The 15226-nt window shown below is 37.6% G+C and overlaps 2 protein-coding genes and 1 non-coding gene across 3 annotated transcripts in view; 1 reads left to right on the forward strand and 2 right to left on the reverse strand.

Moving 5' to 3' along the window:
- Positions 1–12153, forward strand: part of LOC136243080 (beta-1,3-N-acetylglucosaminyltransferase manic fringe-like) — a 40162-nt gene extending 28009 nt beyond the window's left edge. The window contains exons 7-14 of the mRNA XM_066034596.1: positions 1495–1575; positions 2141–2291; positions 6366–6407; positions 6863–6951; positions 10404–10468; positions 11163–11257; positions 11901–11962; positions 12016–12153. Of these exons, the coding sequence (XP_065890668.1) occupies positions 1495–1575; positions 2141–2291; positions 6366–6407; positions 6863–6951; positions 10404–10468; positions 11163–11257; positions 11901–11962; positions 12016–12091 (661 nt within the window). The 3' untranslated portion in view covers positions 12092–12153. The remainder of the gene's footprint in view (positions 1–1494; positions 1576–2140; positions 2292–6365; positions 6408–6862; positions 6952–10403; positions 10469–11162; positions 11258–11900; positions 11963–12015) is intronic.
- On the reverse strand, positions 8939–9025 carry Trnai-uau (transfer RNA isoleucine (anticodon UAU)). Its single transcript is given in 2 exon segments — positions 8939–8974; positions 8988–9025. It is a non-coding gene; the product is annotated as a tRNA-Ile (tRNA).
- Positions 12154–12409: 256 nt separating the features above from the next.
- Positions 12410–14089, reverse strand: LOC136242253 (ficolin-2-like). Its single transcript, XM_066033667.1, has 2 exons — positions 13445–14089; positions 12410–12556 (listed from the first exon to the last, which is right to left on the reverse strand). The coding sequence occupies exons 1-2, from the start codon at positions 14087–14089 to the stop codon at positions 12410–12412; spliced, it is 792 nt and encodes a 263-aa protein (XP_065889739.1).
- Between the last annotated feature and the right edge of the window lie 1137 nt (positions 14090–15226).

Consider the following 15226-nt stretch of genomic DNA (forward strand, 5'->3'; position numbering starts at 1 on the left):
AGTGTTGATTTGGCGATAGCACGTGATGGCTTCCTTTCGGAAAGGAAATCGTCCACATTTGTCATAGTGGCTATTTTGATAGCAGAGGTGCTTTTCGAACAGTTCTTGATTCGTACTGCTGTGTAATGGATACTTCACTATTCAGATGATAATTAATATAACTGAGGCGCGCGGCACCATTTTTATCTTTTGGTATGCATGGATTGCAGAGGTGCTTTTTGAACAGTTCTTGATTTGAAATGCTGCGTAACGGGTTGAACGTAGCTGACAACGAAGCGTTATAGATACTTCACTTTTCAGTCGATCATTGGGGCACGCAGCACCATTTCAGATGCAGTATGCGTGGGTTCACCAGTCATAATAATTATTTACAAAAAAAGTTAACAAACAAGTACACAAAAAAATTTGGAATTTTCAACTAGAGTAGGGACCATAACACATTGATAAAAAAGTACTGAAACAAGCTAGAGTAGTGCACAATATTAAATCACAGTATAACAATAAGAAGTGTTATATCCCTACTGTGCATTTCCATTATGGTATCTTGGAGCACAGTAGGGATATAACACTTCTTATTGTTTTACTGTGATTTAATATCGTGCACTACTCCAGCTTGTTTCAGTTCTTTTTTATCGATATGTTATGGTCCCTACTCTAGTTGAAAAATTCTGTGTACTTGTTATAGTATGTACGCGTTGAGCTGAATCCTCAAAAACAATTGAACATCATGTTCAAAGTCTTTGATCTTGTATGGCTTCTTATACAACATTCCAGGATTCATCTCAGCACTGTATGTACTATAGTACTTTAAGCTCTAATAAATAGCACTAATTACTTCAGTGTTACTGTTAATTTTCATTATTAAACTACTCTGCTCTGGCTTTAGATTTCATGCATACTTTAAGAGACCTCAATCTATAAAGTGACGTCTGAGATTTGTTTATGTAAGAGTACAAAAGAAATTGTTGGGATTTTCTTGTACAAATTGCGATGTTTTGTAAAATAATTTGGCACATTTTTGATTATTTTTGTCCATATCTATCTTTGTTTTGAGCTATCAGCACACTGTTTAATGTCTTTCACATAAGAAGCTATTACAACAAGTTTAAGGAAAAATTAGAGATTTAAAGTTTGATTAGGGATCATAGAAAAAAAGTAGGGAACAAGAGAGGTCGCCTACACCTGCAGATATACTAGTGACCATTTGATTCCTTACCCAAGACCAAGACAGTACCTCCCATTACTTCCGAGAGCATAACAAATCAATGATCAATAGCAAGATTTGCAATGCTTGAGGTCTTTTCTGCCCACAGGTTTTAAACCATTTTAAGAACCTGCTAGCAGGTCTTTTAAAGACTTCATTATCTCCCAAAGATCAAAGCATTTTATGCATACCATTTTCCAATATTAGTTATTGTTATCAATAATTTTTACGCTGCTACAAAAAGTATTTTGATGTTGTTTACACTACTATATATGGTGTATTTCCTTTAGGTATAGTTTGTGCTGTAAATCTGCTGCAGAGTTCTCCATGTACTACAGGGAATTAGACAAACACAAAAATGAGGAAGACAAGTATGTTACATAGTATAGCTGGTAACTTTTTAAATCTTACAAGACTTAGCAGGGGTGACAGGATTACTTGTTTTCCCATTGGCAGAGTATATATTATTGTACAATGCTTACAGCTACATAGCTGGCTGTGTTACTTACCTCCAAAGTTTTCCTTGGCAGTCATGTGGTTCTTTTTTCGTAGAAGTTTGGAGGTTGTGTTTGGTCAAGGTTAACACGAATTATGGTTGAAAATGTAGCCTGTCTCCTCCATCTTATTTACTACTGGTAGACTACACACAGAGTTTGATATAGCTCTCCTTTAATAAACAAGAAAGGTGAATAATCCTCACTAACTTGGCTAGTTATAACTGGGAGCTTTTAGCTATTGTCAGCAACAATAGTTAAGTTTTTTTCAGTTGGGGAAAATCATGGGTTGTATCATTAATAAGATGTCTTGGTTTTCAGGTAAGTTGCTACTTTGGTCCTAAACTAAGTTATAGGTATATCCTTGTTTTGAGTGTAATGTGCATGTTGACAGACCTGTGCCACTCCATATATAACAGCCACTCTATTTCTTCTGTTTCAGGTATCAATGGTACTGTCACTTTGACGATGACATGTACGTGAACATCCCTGCCATGGGGAAGTTGTTAGAGCAATATGATCCACACCAGCCTTACTATATTGGTAGATGGCCAAAAGAAGTTTGGGGACCAATGCCTAGAAGTCACACAGGAGTATGTTAACATGTACAGTTCTGTATAGAGTGTGTGTGTGTGTGTGTGTGTGCGTGCGTGCGTGCGTGTGTGTGTGTGTGTGTGTGTGCAAAGAGTCAGCAATATTGGTGTGCACAGTATCTTGGGAGCATTAACATGGAGGTATGACCTAGTGTATACGTGATTTGATTGGCAGGAATTTAATTTGGTAAATTTCTGTCGTACCACCATAAATGACATATGTGGCAAGATATAGGACCAAAAATTGTTTTAAAATACATTGTAACAGCATTTTAGCTGTTACTCTGTTACATGATAGGCATAAGCATTAATCTGTCTGCTACATTCGGGTAAAAATAGTAACTTATACAATGCCTGCTATTCTGTTATGTTGTAAATGTTACACTGTTACATAGGGATAGCCAGATATTAAGATATACTGGCTGTTACACTGTTACATTGTAACTGTTTTACTGTTGCATACATGCATAGGGATAGCCAGATACTAAGATACTGGCTGTTACACTGTTACGCTGTAACTGGTTTACTGTTGCATAGGGATAGCCAGATACTAAGATACTGGCTGTTACACTGTTACGCTGTAACTGGTTTACTGTTGCATAGGGATAGCCAGATACTAAAATACTGGCTGTTACACTGTTACGCTGTTACATAGGGATAGCCTGTAATGATAGGAAGCCTGAATGATGATCTTTATTTCAACAAGTATCCCTACATAACAGTGTAACAGCCAGTATATAAGTTAATAAAAATTTAATTTTAAGTTAAATATACTTATGTATAGTAATGTGTTAGACAAAAAATGAGTATATTATTCTAAATACTTGTCACAGTGTTCTTACAAGTAGGCAACAGTGGATTTCTACCTTGTTTGTAGCACTGTTCTGTGTACCTATTTCGAATGGTTACCATTCGGTGTAAATAAAACATATGGTGCATCTTGCTCATAGCAACTAGAATTTTTTTGTAACGAGATTCCCTAACAAAAGTTTGCTCTACTGCCATGGTATTAAACGTTGGGTTGTCTTTTTTAACTGTTTCTGATGCACATCTTTCTTTACACCTCTGGTCCACATGATTTCTAATGTGGAGGCTATCAATTATCTTTTTGATGTCAATCCACATTTGGTTGTATGGTGGAGGTAAAGAAAGTGGTTCCTTGGCAGCTTTTAAACCATCAAGGTGACACATGTTGTCGTAGCACAGGATGATGTTGCCCCAACTCTCTTGTGCCTTATCTTTAACAGTGTTCGTCAGCCACTACACAGTATAAAGAATTATTTAATTATTTATTAAATACAGTACATGCATATACGTACATATGTACAGTTCAGCAAATATTGTACAGCCAGTCTTACATCTTACAATACAAATATAAGAAAAAAATAAAAAAATTTAGGGATCATTAAAAAAAAGTAGGGAAACAAGGGAGGTTGTCTACACCTGCAGATATACTAGTGGACATTTAATCCCTACTTCAGTCTACTGATGCCCCTGACTTAATTAGGGATTAGATGTGCACTAGTATATCTGCAGGTGTAGGCGACCTCCCTTGTTTCCCTACTTTTTTTCTATCCTAATCAAACTTAAGATTCCTAATTTTTCCTTATACTTGTTTGTTTACTTTTTTTTGTAACATTATTATGACTGGTGAACCCACACATACCTGATCAAAAGAAAGGATGGTGCCAGAGTTATTATTTTCATCTGAACGGGTGCCCCAACTATCAATTACTGACTCAAAAGTGAAGTAGCCATTACACTTCGCTTTCAGTTATGTTCAGCCCATTATACATACAGCGCTACACACAAAGAACAGTTGGAAAGTGCCTCTGCAATCAGTCCAGTCATGATCATCACAAGTAAAACAGACGATTTGCGAGTCCCAACTACTCGGAAGTGGCTACTTACACTTCACTTACACTTCACTTTCACCTATGTTCAGCCCGTTACACAGCATTACAAATGAAGAACAGTATGAGAAGCATCTCTGCAATCAATCTAGTTGCAACGGAAAATACAGGCAATAAGAATATAATTGCCAACACAGTCACGGGAAGCCGCATTGTGCTATCGTGAATTGACATCTTGCATTGCCAGTGCTGGTAAAGAATTGAGACAAAAAGGAGGATAAAGGCAAGTCCATGATGCATGTATTGTACGTACTTCGGTTGGCAAAAAGGTGCATCTCGGGATGAAGCGACATCGAACAGTGAAGAAATCAAGCCCGTAGCCTTATCCCATTTTTGAGAAATGCTTGGCTGGAGGCATCAGTCAGTCAGCATAAAATTTTGTTAAATAGAAAATTCATAGAAACTTTCTGGAAGGGTGGGGTTGGTCTGAAGACACTTTTGAGCTTGGCTGTGCCTAACCAATGCTGCCAAGCTGTCATTGAGGCTAGTTTTATGGTGAAATTTTTGGCTGGAAAAGCCCAGTTCTTCATGATCCCTAATATACATTACTACCGTACTGTGTGATATTGTTGTATTTCTAGCACTGCATGGGCACTGTTTTTGGTTTTGTAAGCTTCTGTATTTAATATTTAATGTAATTTTGCACAGCTCCAATAGTTGATATAGGGGAATGATTCTAGGTGAGCTTTTCTCATAGGGCTATGTACAGACCAGTCACCATATACAGTACATCATACAGTGTGATAGTAGGGATCATACAGGTTTGACAGTACCCGTAGCCTTAAACCATAGTTATTGGCTGAAGGCATTGATAAGTTAGTTAATCAATATTAATAAAATCTTGTTGGAAGGCTTTGTGGGATTGATCTGGAATCATGTTTAGGTTTGATTATGTCTTAGCATATACTGCCAAGCTGTCATGAAGGAAACATGAGATTGGTTTTTGGGTGATTCGTGGACTTGCCTTTGTCCCTTTTTCCGCTACCTAGGTGTTGATTTGCTTTTAGGATTTTATGGTTTCTATCATGAGAAACATCTGTAATTTTCATAGTGAGAGGATTAATTTCAGAGACACTTCTTATGCTGTTCTTCATTTGTGATGATGTACATAACAGGTGGAACATAGTTGAAAATGCAGGTATCATTGGTCACATTGCTCATATGGAGAAGTTTGTGGAGATTTAGATCCATCTGCACCAATTTGTTCTTTATAAGTTGCATAGTTTCTATTGTACTGACACTTTATACTCACATATCTTTTCACTCAAAAGACGGATTTCAGATTCGCAAGTACCATGAGAAAGAGCAACTCTTGGCGAACAGGATGGTACCAAATGAAGCTCAGTACACAAAAACTCCGCTCGTCATTTCCACAATAAAGGAACACAATCATCTACAATACATTTCCAATGGACATTTTGACGATTCTAACAGATTCATTCATATATTGTAACATGTTTGGATTATCCCAGATTCGTAACTTGCTTATTCATGAGTAATTCCAACAAGCCATAGTGAGCACTTATAGCATAAACTATCGTTTGTCAAAATGATGGTGCGTGATTCTGAGCGAAATTATTACTTTGATTTGGCACAGACTCCATCTGGCTAGATCTGACTAATGACGCACAGCAAAGCTTTAACCATAAATCACTCCTTAGAATTAATACATATATAACTTTAAATAGATTTTGTTAAAGAAGTTCTGTATGCATACTAAAGTTCTAATATTCCAGTACTGAGTAGTGACCTGTCATGAATACACTATACACAGCATAGACAGTCTGTGATAACTCATTTAAGCAGAAATGTCTCAAAACCTACAGAAGTGGAAAAAACAGCTTTTAATCAATGAAATATAGCAAGTTAATATAATTGCAGCTGCTAAATTGCTTTGATCTTAGCCACCTGCAGCTGAGCCAAACTTCCTGTGATGTGTTTGAGTAATTGATAGTTAGGGTACACATTTAGTCAATTTTATAATGCATCTGGTGCCATTCTCAGTAGTTATGGTTCACCAGTAGTGAATTATGTTGTTACAAAAGAAGAAAACAAACATATTTTAAAGTTGAGTAGATACAGAAAGTAATGAAACAAAGGAGTTTAGTTACAACAGCCATGTACCACACAGTACATGCAATTGCTTTCTTTTGTGTTTTAGCTTAATCAAAAGGAACTTGATAATATTGCCAGCTTCAATTATGTAAGTTAGAGCTCTGTGTATGTGTATACATTAGATACCATACTTGAGAACAGTTGTGTACTATGTACATAAGAATCATGCAAATACTTTATTGTGCTATTGTGTGATAATTGATCATGCATCGCCGAACATCTTGTGATTTCTCAGCATGTTTTTCTAATGTGCCAACTGTAGGATCAACATATCATACCTCCCAACTAGAGTCCTTTCCCTATCACCCCAGTGGCTTTCCTATTAAAGAAGCAAGTGCAGCATTGTTCAAACTTCTTGAAAATGTGACAAAAGTGTTTCACAATATCAACACTAATTCCAAGCACCATGTTTAGTTGCACAATGAACATGTAAGATAGAGGAACTGTCTAGTAGAATAGTCGGGAACTGTACTTGAGTTATGAGATTATTTGTGCATGTGATACATATAATTATTGGGGGTTAATTCATGTTGTTGAATGTAGACTGTCAGAAGACGTCAGTATTGGTATGCAGGTGGCTGTGGCTATTGCTTGAGCCATGCTGTTATGATGGAAGCCCGTCGTATTCTACTGTAAGTACAAGTGTGTTGTGTATGTGTGTCTATAGTTGTGTATATGTGTGTCTAGTTGTGTATTGTGACATGTAGTGTGTGTGCAACGTGAGTGTGTCTGTGTGTTTGTGTTTAATTGTGTGTGTAGTGTAGTGTAGTGTAGTGTAGTGTGTGTGTGTGTGAGTGCATCCGCATAGGGAAACAGTATTTGGCTGGCTAAATTAAGGTTACAAGAAGAGATGCAAGATGAGCAGTAAGGAAGGCAAGGAACTCTTGGTTGAAGAAGAAAGCAGCAGGAGTTGAATACAATTAATTTGGGGGGAAGAGTGTGTAGAGTTGTACTGGAGATATGCAGTGTTGTTAAGAGGGGTTATTATATATGGTGAAGATAGTCTCCCATGTGAGAGCGTCAGTGTGCAACACCAGTGTTGGAAATGCCGAAATTGTGAGTCAGTACAATGATAGTGAAGCGGAGATTTGTAAATCAACATGAGGTGATGACTTCTCTTGAGGACCCACCTAGTGGTCAAGATATGGATGTAGCACTGCAACAACTTAAAAATGGAAAAGCAGCAGGTATATAGTTCTAAGATAATGCCTGTGATGTTGAAGGTTGGGAGGATGAATTCAGACTTTGGGGCTTAAAGATTTTGTTGGTGCGGTTTAGAGGGAGAGACACGTGCCACGGGATTAGCAGGATGTCATTAACTTACATTGTTGTGACAACTAGATTGCTCTACTTGATGTTGTTGGGAAACTGCTAGGCAGGATTGTACAAAATGCCTAACCAGCGCATCCCAAGGATTTGTTTGTTTGGATGGCTACCTCAGACTTGTCCATTTCATAGACGAAGCATCGAAGAGACGTTCTTAGGGATGATTTGTCATCATTGGGAAAGAGTGATGATGATTAACAGGTTAAAACTAGTTATGAGGTTAGGTGGCAGGAAATTTTGAGTCAGTGTACCTGTGGTTTGATGTGCAGTGTCTCTATGAGAACATTTAGAAGGGAATGTGATAAAGTTCATAAGTGTATTGAAGAGATCGAGACAGTTACCAGTGCAGGAGAAATGTGCATGCCAGAGATTGTTTAGAAACAGAGGGGGGCTGGCTGTATACAAGTGTAATGTAGACCATATAACCAGCAGCTCCATCACAAGTGGCTTGTGCTGTTTGTCAGAGAATTTTCATGAAACCAGATCTGTTTTCCAGAGAGGGAAAAGCCCATGTATCAACAGCACAGGGCAGTCCAATGTGAACAGTGTCAACACTGGTTTAGGGGCCTTGCAGTCCACAAAGGATCATACAATCTATGTGCATAGATGTTTTTTGCTTCCCCTTTAAACACGTGACCCACTAGAGCATTGTCCAACAGAACAGGTGTTTGTGTATGTGTGTGTGTGTGCATGTGTGAGTGTGTGTGTGGTATGTGCGTACAGTATGTGTGTGTACATGCATGCATGTGTGTGATGTATGGACATGAGCATGTGTATCACTGTATAGGATTGTTCTTTCATTACAAAGCCTCATATATGAATCTACTTATATGCTACTGTTTAGTTCTATACAGTACACTTTGACTCAAACATCACTGCCTAATAAGGCCATGACAAATTAATCTAGTTACGTTTTACAGATGTGTGTTGACAAGCCCAAAAATAAATAGAAATCACATAATCTCTTAAAATAATTGCTAATATGTCTGTAAACATTGTGCAAGCAATCATATTGTAAGTTTTGAAGCAAAGGGGAGGGAAATAGAGCTCCTTCACTTGACTCAACTTGTCCGTCTATAACGATCAAGATACTCTAATGTAGCAGTTATATGTTACAGATCAAGCATATAGGAGCTTAGTGGATTTTTGAGATGCACTTTTATGAGACCTACTAATATCTAAGTCTCTTGGTGATTTTAAACTTTCACTATATCTTTCATAGTGAGTAGCAGAAAAAGAGTCTTCAAAAGTGATGCAAAAAGTATGTTTGAAAAAATGAAGCAAAAGCAATGCTTCCCCAGGGGAGGCTTGAACTCCCGACCTTCGCATATCTGATACTGTTTATAAGTATGACGCGCTAACCAACTGCGCCACTGGGGAACTGGTGGTTGTCATAGCTTTAAAGCCAGTTTAATTTTGATAATAACTTATATTTTGAAGTAAGCATTTAAACTTCTCTTTAACACCATCAATGGCTTGATACTGCAGGTGACGTAAATGTACTGTGCTAGCAGTACTGTAGTTTTGCAAGCCTTTTAGGCAAGTGTATATGTAGCTGAATCAATGACAGATGTCCATTTAATTAAAATGTGCTGGCTGCATTTTCTTGTTGAAGTTAATAATGACAGTACTTTCATTATCAGAACCAATGGGCATTAACGTCACTACAGCCATTCCTTGACTGTCACCTTTGATTCCCATAGTTGTGTGTGTGTTAGGAATTCACATGAACCTACAAAAGGTGGATTCATTTAATTAGTTCTTAACTCTTGCCTGCATCATGCTATTGGGAATTGACACCTTGCATTGTCAGCGAAAAGAACTGAAACACAAAGGAGGACAAAGGCAAGTCCATGATGTGTGTATTGTGTGTACTGCGGTTAGCAAAAAGGCACATCTTGAGATGAAGCGATGTTGAACAGTGAAGAAATCAAGCTTGTAGCCTGGAGACATAAGTCAGTCAGTCAGTCAGTCAGTCAGTCAGAGTAAAATTCTGTTTTAAAATTTCATAGAAACTTTTTGGAAGGGTTTCAGGTTAATCTGAAGACATTTTTGAGCTTGGCTGTGCCTAACCAATGCTGCCAACAAGCTGTCATGAAGGGAAATTGAACTAGGGTGATATTTTTGGCTGGAAAAGCCCAGTTCTTTATGATCCCTAATATACAGTACTACCATACTGTATGATATGATAAAGCACTATTTCACATGTCACTTTGATTGACTATAACCACCTATGCACATTATTCAAACAAGCACCACCTTGTTACATCATCCACGCATTTCTTTGCATAATTCCTTTTAATGGTGCTTTAATCTATTCCAGCATCCTGTAGTCACTAACCAGAATAGGTACGACACACTCACATGAGCTAATAGGGTTAAAAGCTATGTTTTGAGGATATTAATAAAAGTAGGTGCCAATTAAAAGCTTTGCTTATACAATTCAGTGGTGCTGTGAATCCCAGTGGAAGGCAATTGGAGATGTCATCACATGATAAAGAGCTTACCACACATATATAACGGAAGGAAAACGGCGACAATGGAAGAGAATAGCACTAGAAACTGTATACAAGATGCTCCATATCCCATAAAGCCAGAAGTTTAAAAGTCAAAATTAACATAAATTCCTTTTTGATACTGCTTAGCCAACATGTGTCGTACCTTCTCTGATCTCTAACCTATTAAAGTTAATATAGGATATTTGTGTTGGAAATATGATCCCACTCTTGTAGTAAGTGAACGTAGATTATTTGTGCAGTGGTGATGTCAATTACTGCAAAGTAACTTTAAACACTGATGATGTTTCTGTGGGAATTGTTGTAGGTAAGCTCTTATATATGCCTTTACCACATGTCTTGTAATGTATGTTTGTATTGTGTGTGTTGTATGTGTCCTTGACCAAGGAAGAATGGCTAGTGCCGACTGGTTAGAGTTTAAATGATAAATCAAATCAAGTATACAGTGGATGCTAAATGAACTGGGTAGTGGTTTCAATTATTTACTGAAATCAATAATAGATGCATAAACCAGTCCCAAGATGTGCAGGTGATGGCTAAAGTAACTAACCAACGACTGTATATTAATTGGGGGTGTCACATTGTGGGTTTCCACAGTACTTAGGAGATTCATATGGTAATGGAAGACCCTAGTTGGTATTTAAATTAATAACAAAGTAAGGAGCAATGTTTCTAGACTAGTATAAAAGTAAATCTGGCTGCGACTGCAGTGCTAATTCTTCAGGGAGGTTTCATTAATTTCTCACAATTTCATAAACATGCTTGCTGCTGGCCATGGACCAACCATCAAATTATTGTAGTAGTGTAATTTGCTTGACTTAGTGTGTGCCACTATTGGCAGGTTAAGGTACATCTACCAAAGTTTCACTAGCCAGTAAAAAAATATTTGAAGATGATGTCCTAACTGCAAGCCCTTTTGATTATTAATGTTTCATGGTATTGTTGTTCAATATGTATCTTGCCAACAGAATGTATATATATATATATATATGCTTTTATAGGTGCAATACTGGGGATTAATCTCACTGACATTGATGAGATTCATAGTCAGCGTGAGAATTTAAGTCTTTCCAGCTTGGAACAGACTATGAACTATGTAAGTGTGTGCATATAGTATGTGTGCGTGCGTGCATGTGTGTGTACATAATCAAATTGTCGTTGTTGTTTCCTTTAGCAAGAAACTTTACTCACATTGCTCCAGTTGTAGATTCGGGACCTGGTCAACTGGGGAAGTTGTAGCATCGATAAGTACCTGGTGATCACTGGGAAGCAAATGCCCAACTGTCCTTGTCTAGTTTAGTGGTGTTGGGGTTGTTGTGGAACTTCAGGTTTTGTAACCTCTCTCCATGAGACCTGGACAGTCCTTCTGTGGGTTACTAGCCCTGAGGATTTGCCTGCGCAAGGCTTAAGTACCTAAGTGGTTCACAGGCATCCCAGTGTTGGTTCGTTGGGAAAGAATAGCTGTGTTTTACACAGCTGCTGTAGGCTTTGCTTTACTTGTGTGTCTGTGTCTGTGTCTGTCTGTCTGTCCTTCTGTCTGTGTGTGGTTCAGTGCAAGGTTCTGTTTAACCTTTGTTTGCACAAACAATGGGTCTTATATTTATTAGTTTGTGAGAGAATCATGGACTGTGTATGTGTTTGCTAAAAAGTCCAATGTCATGTGACAATTTTGTATTCTTCAAGTTTCTTTTAACAGTAATGCTTACACATTTGATAGTGTATCTCTGTGTTGTTTATAGGTTACTGTAAGTGCGAATAGATTGGTCAATTTAAAAACTCCTTTCTCTGATGACAAGTACGGGTAGGTAGCATGCATATTTAATACTGTTATTCCTTATTTTATATATTTTGTAGATTTATGGCATTACACTGTCTCTTGTACCCCAGTGTGTCATGGTGCCAACATCAGAAAATTGTTACACAAACATAACACACATAACTACATGTATATAGTATACACTACAGTTGTATAATTTCAGATCAGTAACTTATTTTGCTACTTATTAATGTAGAAGGGACAAGACCTTATAGGCGTGTCAGCAAATGGAACCTCTAGCAAATTTCAGATAAATATTCTTAATGTTTATCTATTCCAATGCACACACACACACACACACACACACACACACACACACACACACACACACACACACACACACACACACACACACACACACACACACACACACACACACACACACACACACACACACTAAGAATGAGCCAAACATTTGATGGGTTCACTCATTCACTTGATGCCTGTATCATAATTGAATGTCCATTTTTCTTGCATTGAGCTGGTTACTTTAATTCGTAACTGAGCTAACACTAATGCACCAATGTTAACATGATTTGACTGCAAATTGCCAGGATATCGAGTTTTGATATCACTGACCTGGAATTATTTAACAGTTAACTGACCAAATGGGTAAGACTAACTATACATTGTAATATATATTTATATTGACGTTATATTGGTAGAATGTACAGTGCTCCCTCAATTATCCGAACACTTGGTTATCTGAACAGTGGAATGACTGCTCTATTAGAGTATTTTGTATTATTAGAGTATTTGAATACGGCTCTGAATGGGCTTTGAATATCCAAACTTTTTGATTATCTGAACATGTCTTGGTCCCAAGGGGGTCAGATAATCAAGGGAGCACTGTATGTAGCTACCATGAAGTGTAACCCACAAGGTGTAATGCAACAATTATGTAGCGAATTAATCAGGAGATGCTTGCCAGAAAATTAAATGATGTAAAATTTAAGTATAGCTGCACTTGAAGGGTAGAAAGTTAAGGGAAAACTATTGGTGTGTGGACAGAATATACACAACTATACACAATATGCATGCATAGCTCTATGCCATTAGAGTTCTGCATTAAAAATGCTAGCTAATGTAAGTGTTCTGATGCTCTGTAGTTTGTCAGGTGTGTTGGTGTGTCTGCATTGTTTAAGTGACACTCCCCAACTTCCATGGCAGTGATGAACAGCTCACACCTGACCTTTACATGTCTAATATACCACCACAGTTTCATCTCGTAGAGATATTTATGTTGAAATGTATCTAACACAATTTGTGCATATGTGCAGTGTACAATGATAATTGTAACTGATTCTAGTATAATATTATACAGTACTGTACGAGTGTTGTGCATGTACTCTGTTAAGTGTTGCAATTGAGTGGCCTGATCTTTATCTCGGAGAATGCAATGGTGTACCACCTGCCTTCTCCAAGGTAAACCCAATGATGTAGATTAAAATGGTGGTTAGGGTTTACATAATAACAATCACTGTACCACCATCCTCCAGCTGGGTTGCTAGCACCATATTGATTTATTGCGCAGTTTCCATTAGGCCAGATATCATTATCACTGTCTTTCGTGGTGAAGTTCATTCCATTGTGAAGTACCATTGGATCAAAAGTGATCCCCTGAAATCCTCCAACATTTAGTTTATATTTTTCAGAAGCTGATGCAACTTTAAACTGTTTATAATGGAGGAAGACTTTAGTACTATCATCTAAGGTGTGGTCCATTCTCATTTCCCAACCACCTTGACCAGTAAGACAATGGAGAGCTCTAAGTCCGTACCAAAATTCACCCCTCAAATTGCTAAATCCATCTTCATACTCAACCCAGGTCCTGTTAAAGTCAACAGATTTATCTTGTCTTCTCTGTACCACTAACCATCCTCCTCCTCCTCCATTGCCAGTATCACAATACACTTCTGCATCATAACATTTCACTCCACAGAAATTGACCATGGTGTACACCCCTGATTTCCTCTTGTTGAAGACACTAGTGTTGAAACCAAGACAACAGCAGTTTTCAATAGGAGCATTTTCTTTAGGACATTCAGCTAGAACTGCAGCTATCCCAACAGCCAGTAGTAGTGTTATTGTAGTAGTAGTAGTAGTAGTCATTGTAGAGCTGTACTGATGAATTAGTGACCGCCTCACTATGTGATCTCTTTTATACTTGGAGAAGTGAGGTGTAATTATTTGTGTGAAATGTACATATATGGTCAATATAGCTAACTATTGCTATTCCAGTTTGCTTATTACAATGTTATTAGTTTAGTAGCTTGTGGTATAGTTATAGGTAATTTGACAGCTTCATTCACACCACAAAATCTAACTATCAATAGCTTAATATTAGAACTGCATTTATATTTGATTATGCACACAACACCACAAGTCTCGCATACTAGATCACCGATAATACCATAATGAAGAACATGATAAGGCCATATATGGATGGGTTACACACATCATATGAAGTGTCACATCAGTGAGGAGTGTCCAGTACTACATAACCATACAGAATGCATAAGTAACTAGTGAGATTTTCGACTTCAGAGGATAAAAAAATCCCTAGGAGAGCATTCTTCCAGACAACCTTAGACTGAATGCTAGCTAGTGTGCTTCTTACACTAATTTTTAGAATTACAGGTGTATGTCCTTATTACATAATGCTATGTAGCTAGGGTTCTCCATCACAAAAAGTCGGGATTGGAAACCAGTCACCAAAATTCCTGCACATACCTTCCTTCCTCAGGTACCATCCAGGATTGTTGGTAGATTATGTAGCTTATATACACCCTGAAACCATGCAAACAGCACTGTAGTCCTGAGCAATTTGGATATATTTACTTTGCAGATGCTGTGCAAGTGTTGTGACCTGCCTTGACAAGCAGATGGCTGCATAATACAGAAGAAATTTTCAGGTGCTTGACCTTTTACATCAGTGACTACTATGCAGGTGGTCTCATCTATTTTCCACTTTAATTGTATTATTAAAGGAAAACATTTGGTTATAGCTAAATGGCTGCACCTTGCTTTGTAATCTACTGAATGCAGTGTCGTAGGTGGAAAGGATATCAAAATGACCAGAGTTAAACTTTTTTTATGTAGATGGACTTTCCAAAGCTACATCTGGTTTGCTACATATAGTGCATGATACGTCTTATATAAAAGCATCAACAGGGAAAAAAATAATTATTATGTGATGGAAATTTTGGTTGATGCGCTGACAAATGGTTTCATTGGGAAATGACTTGA

The sequence above is a fragment of the Dysidea avara genome, chromosome 13 (assembly GCF_963678975.1).
Source record: "Dysidea avara chromosome 13, odDysAvar1.4, whole genome shotgun sequence".
In the NCBI taxonomy this organism is placed as follows: domain Eukaryota; kingdom Metazoa; phylum Porifera; class Demospongiae; order Dictyoceratida; family Dysideidae; genus Dysidea; species Dysidea avara.

Coding starts and splice junctions, on each gene's coding strand:
- LOC136242253 (XM_066033667.1), bottom strand. CDS start 14,089: ATGACTACTACTACTACTACTACAATAACACTACTACTGGCTGTTGGG. Junction 12,557..13,444: donor GGTACAGTGATTGTTATTAT/GTAAACCCTAAC, acceptor AAATAATTCCAG/GTCAGTGATATCAAAACTCG.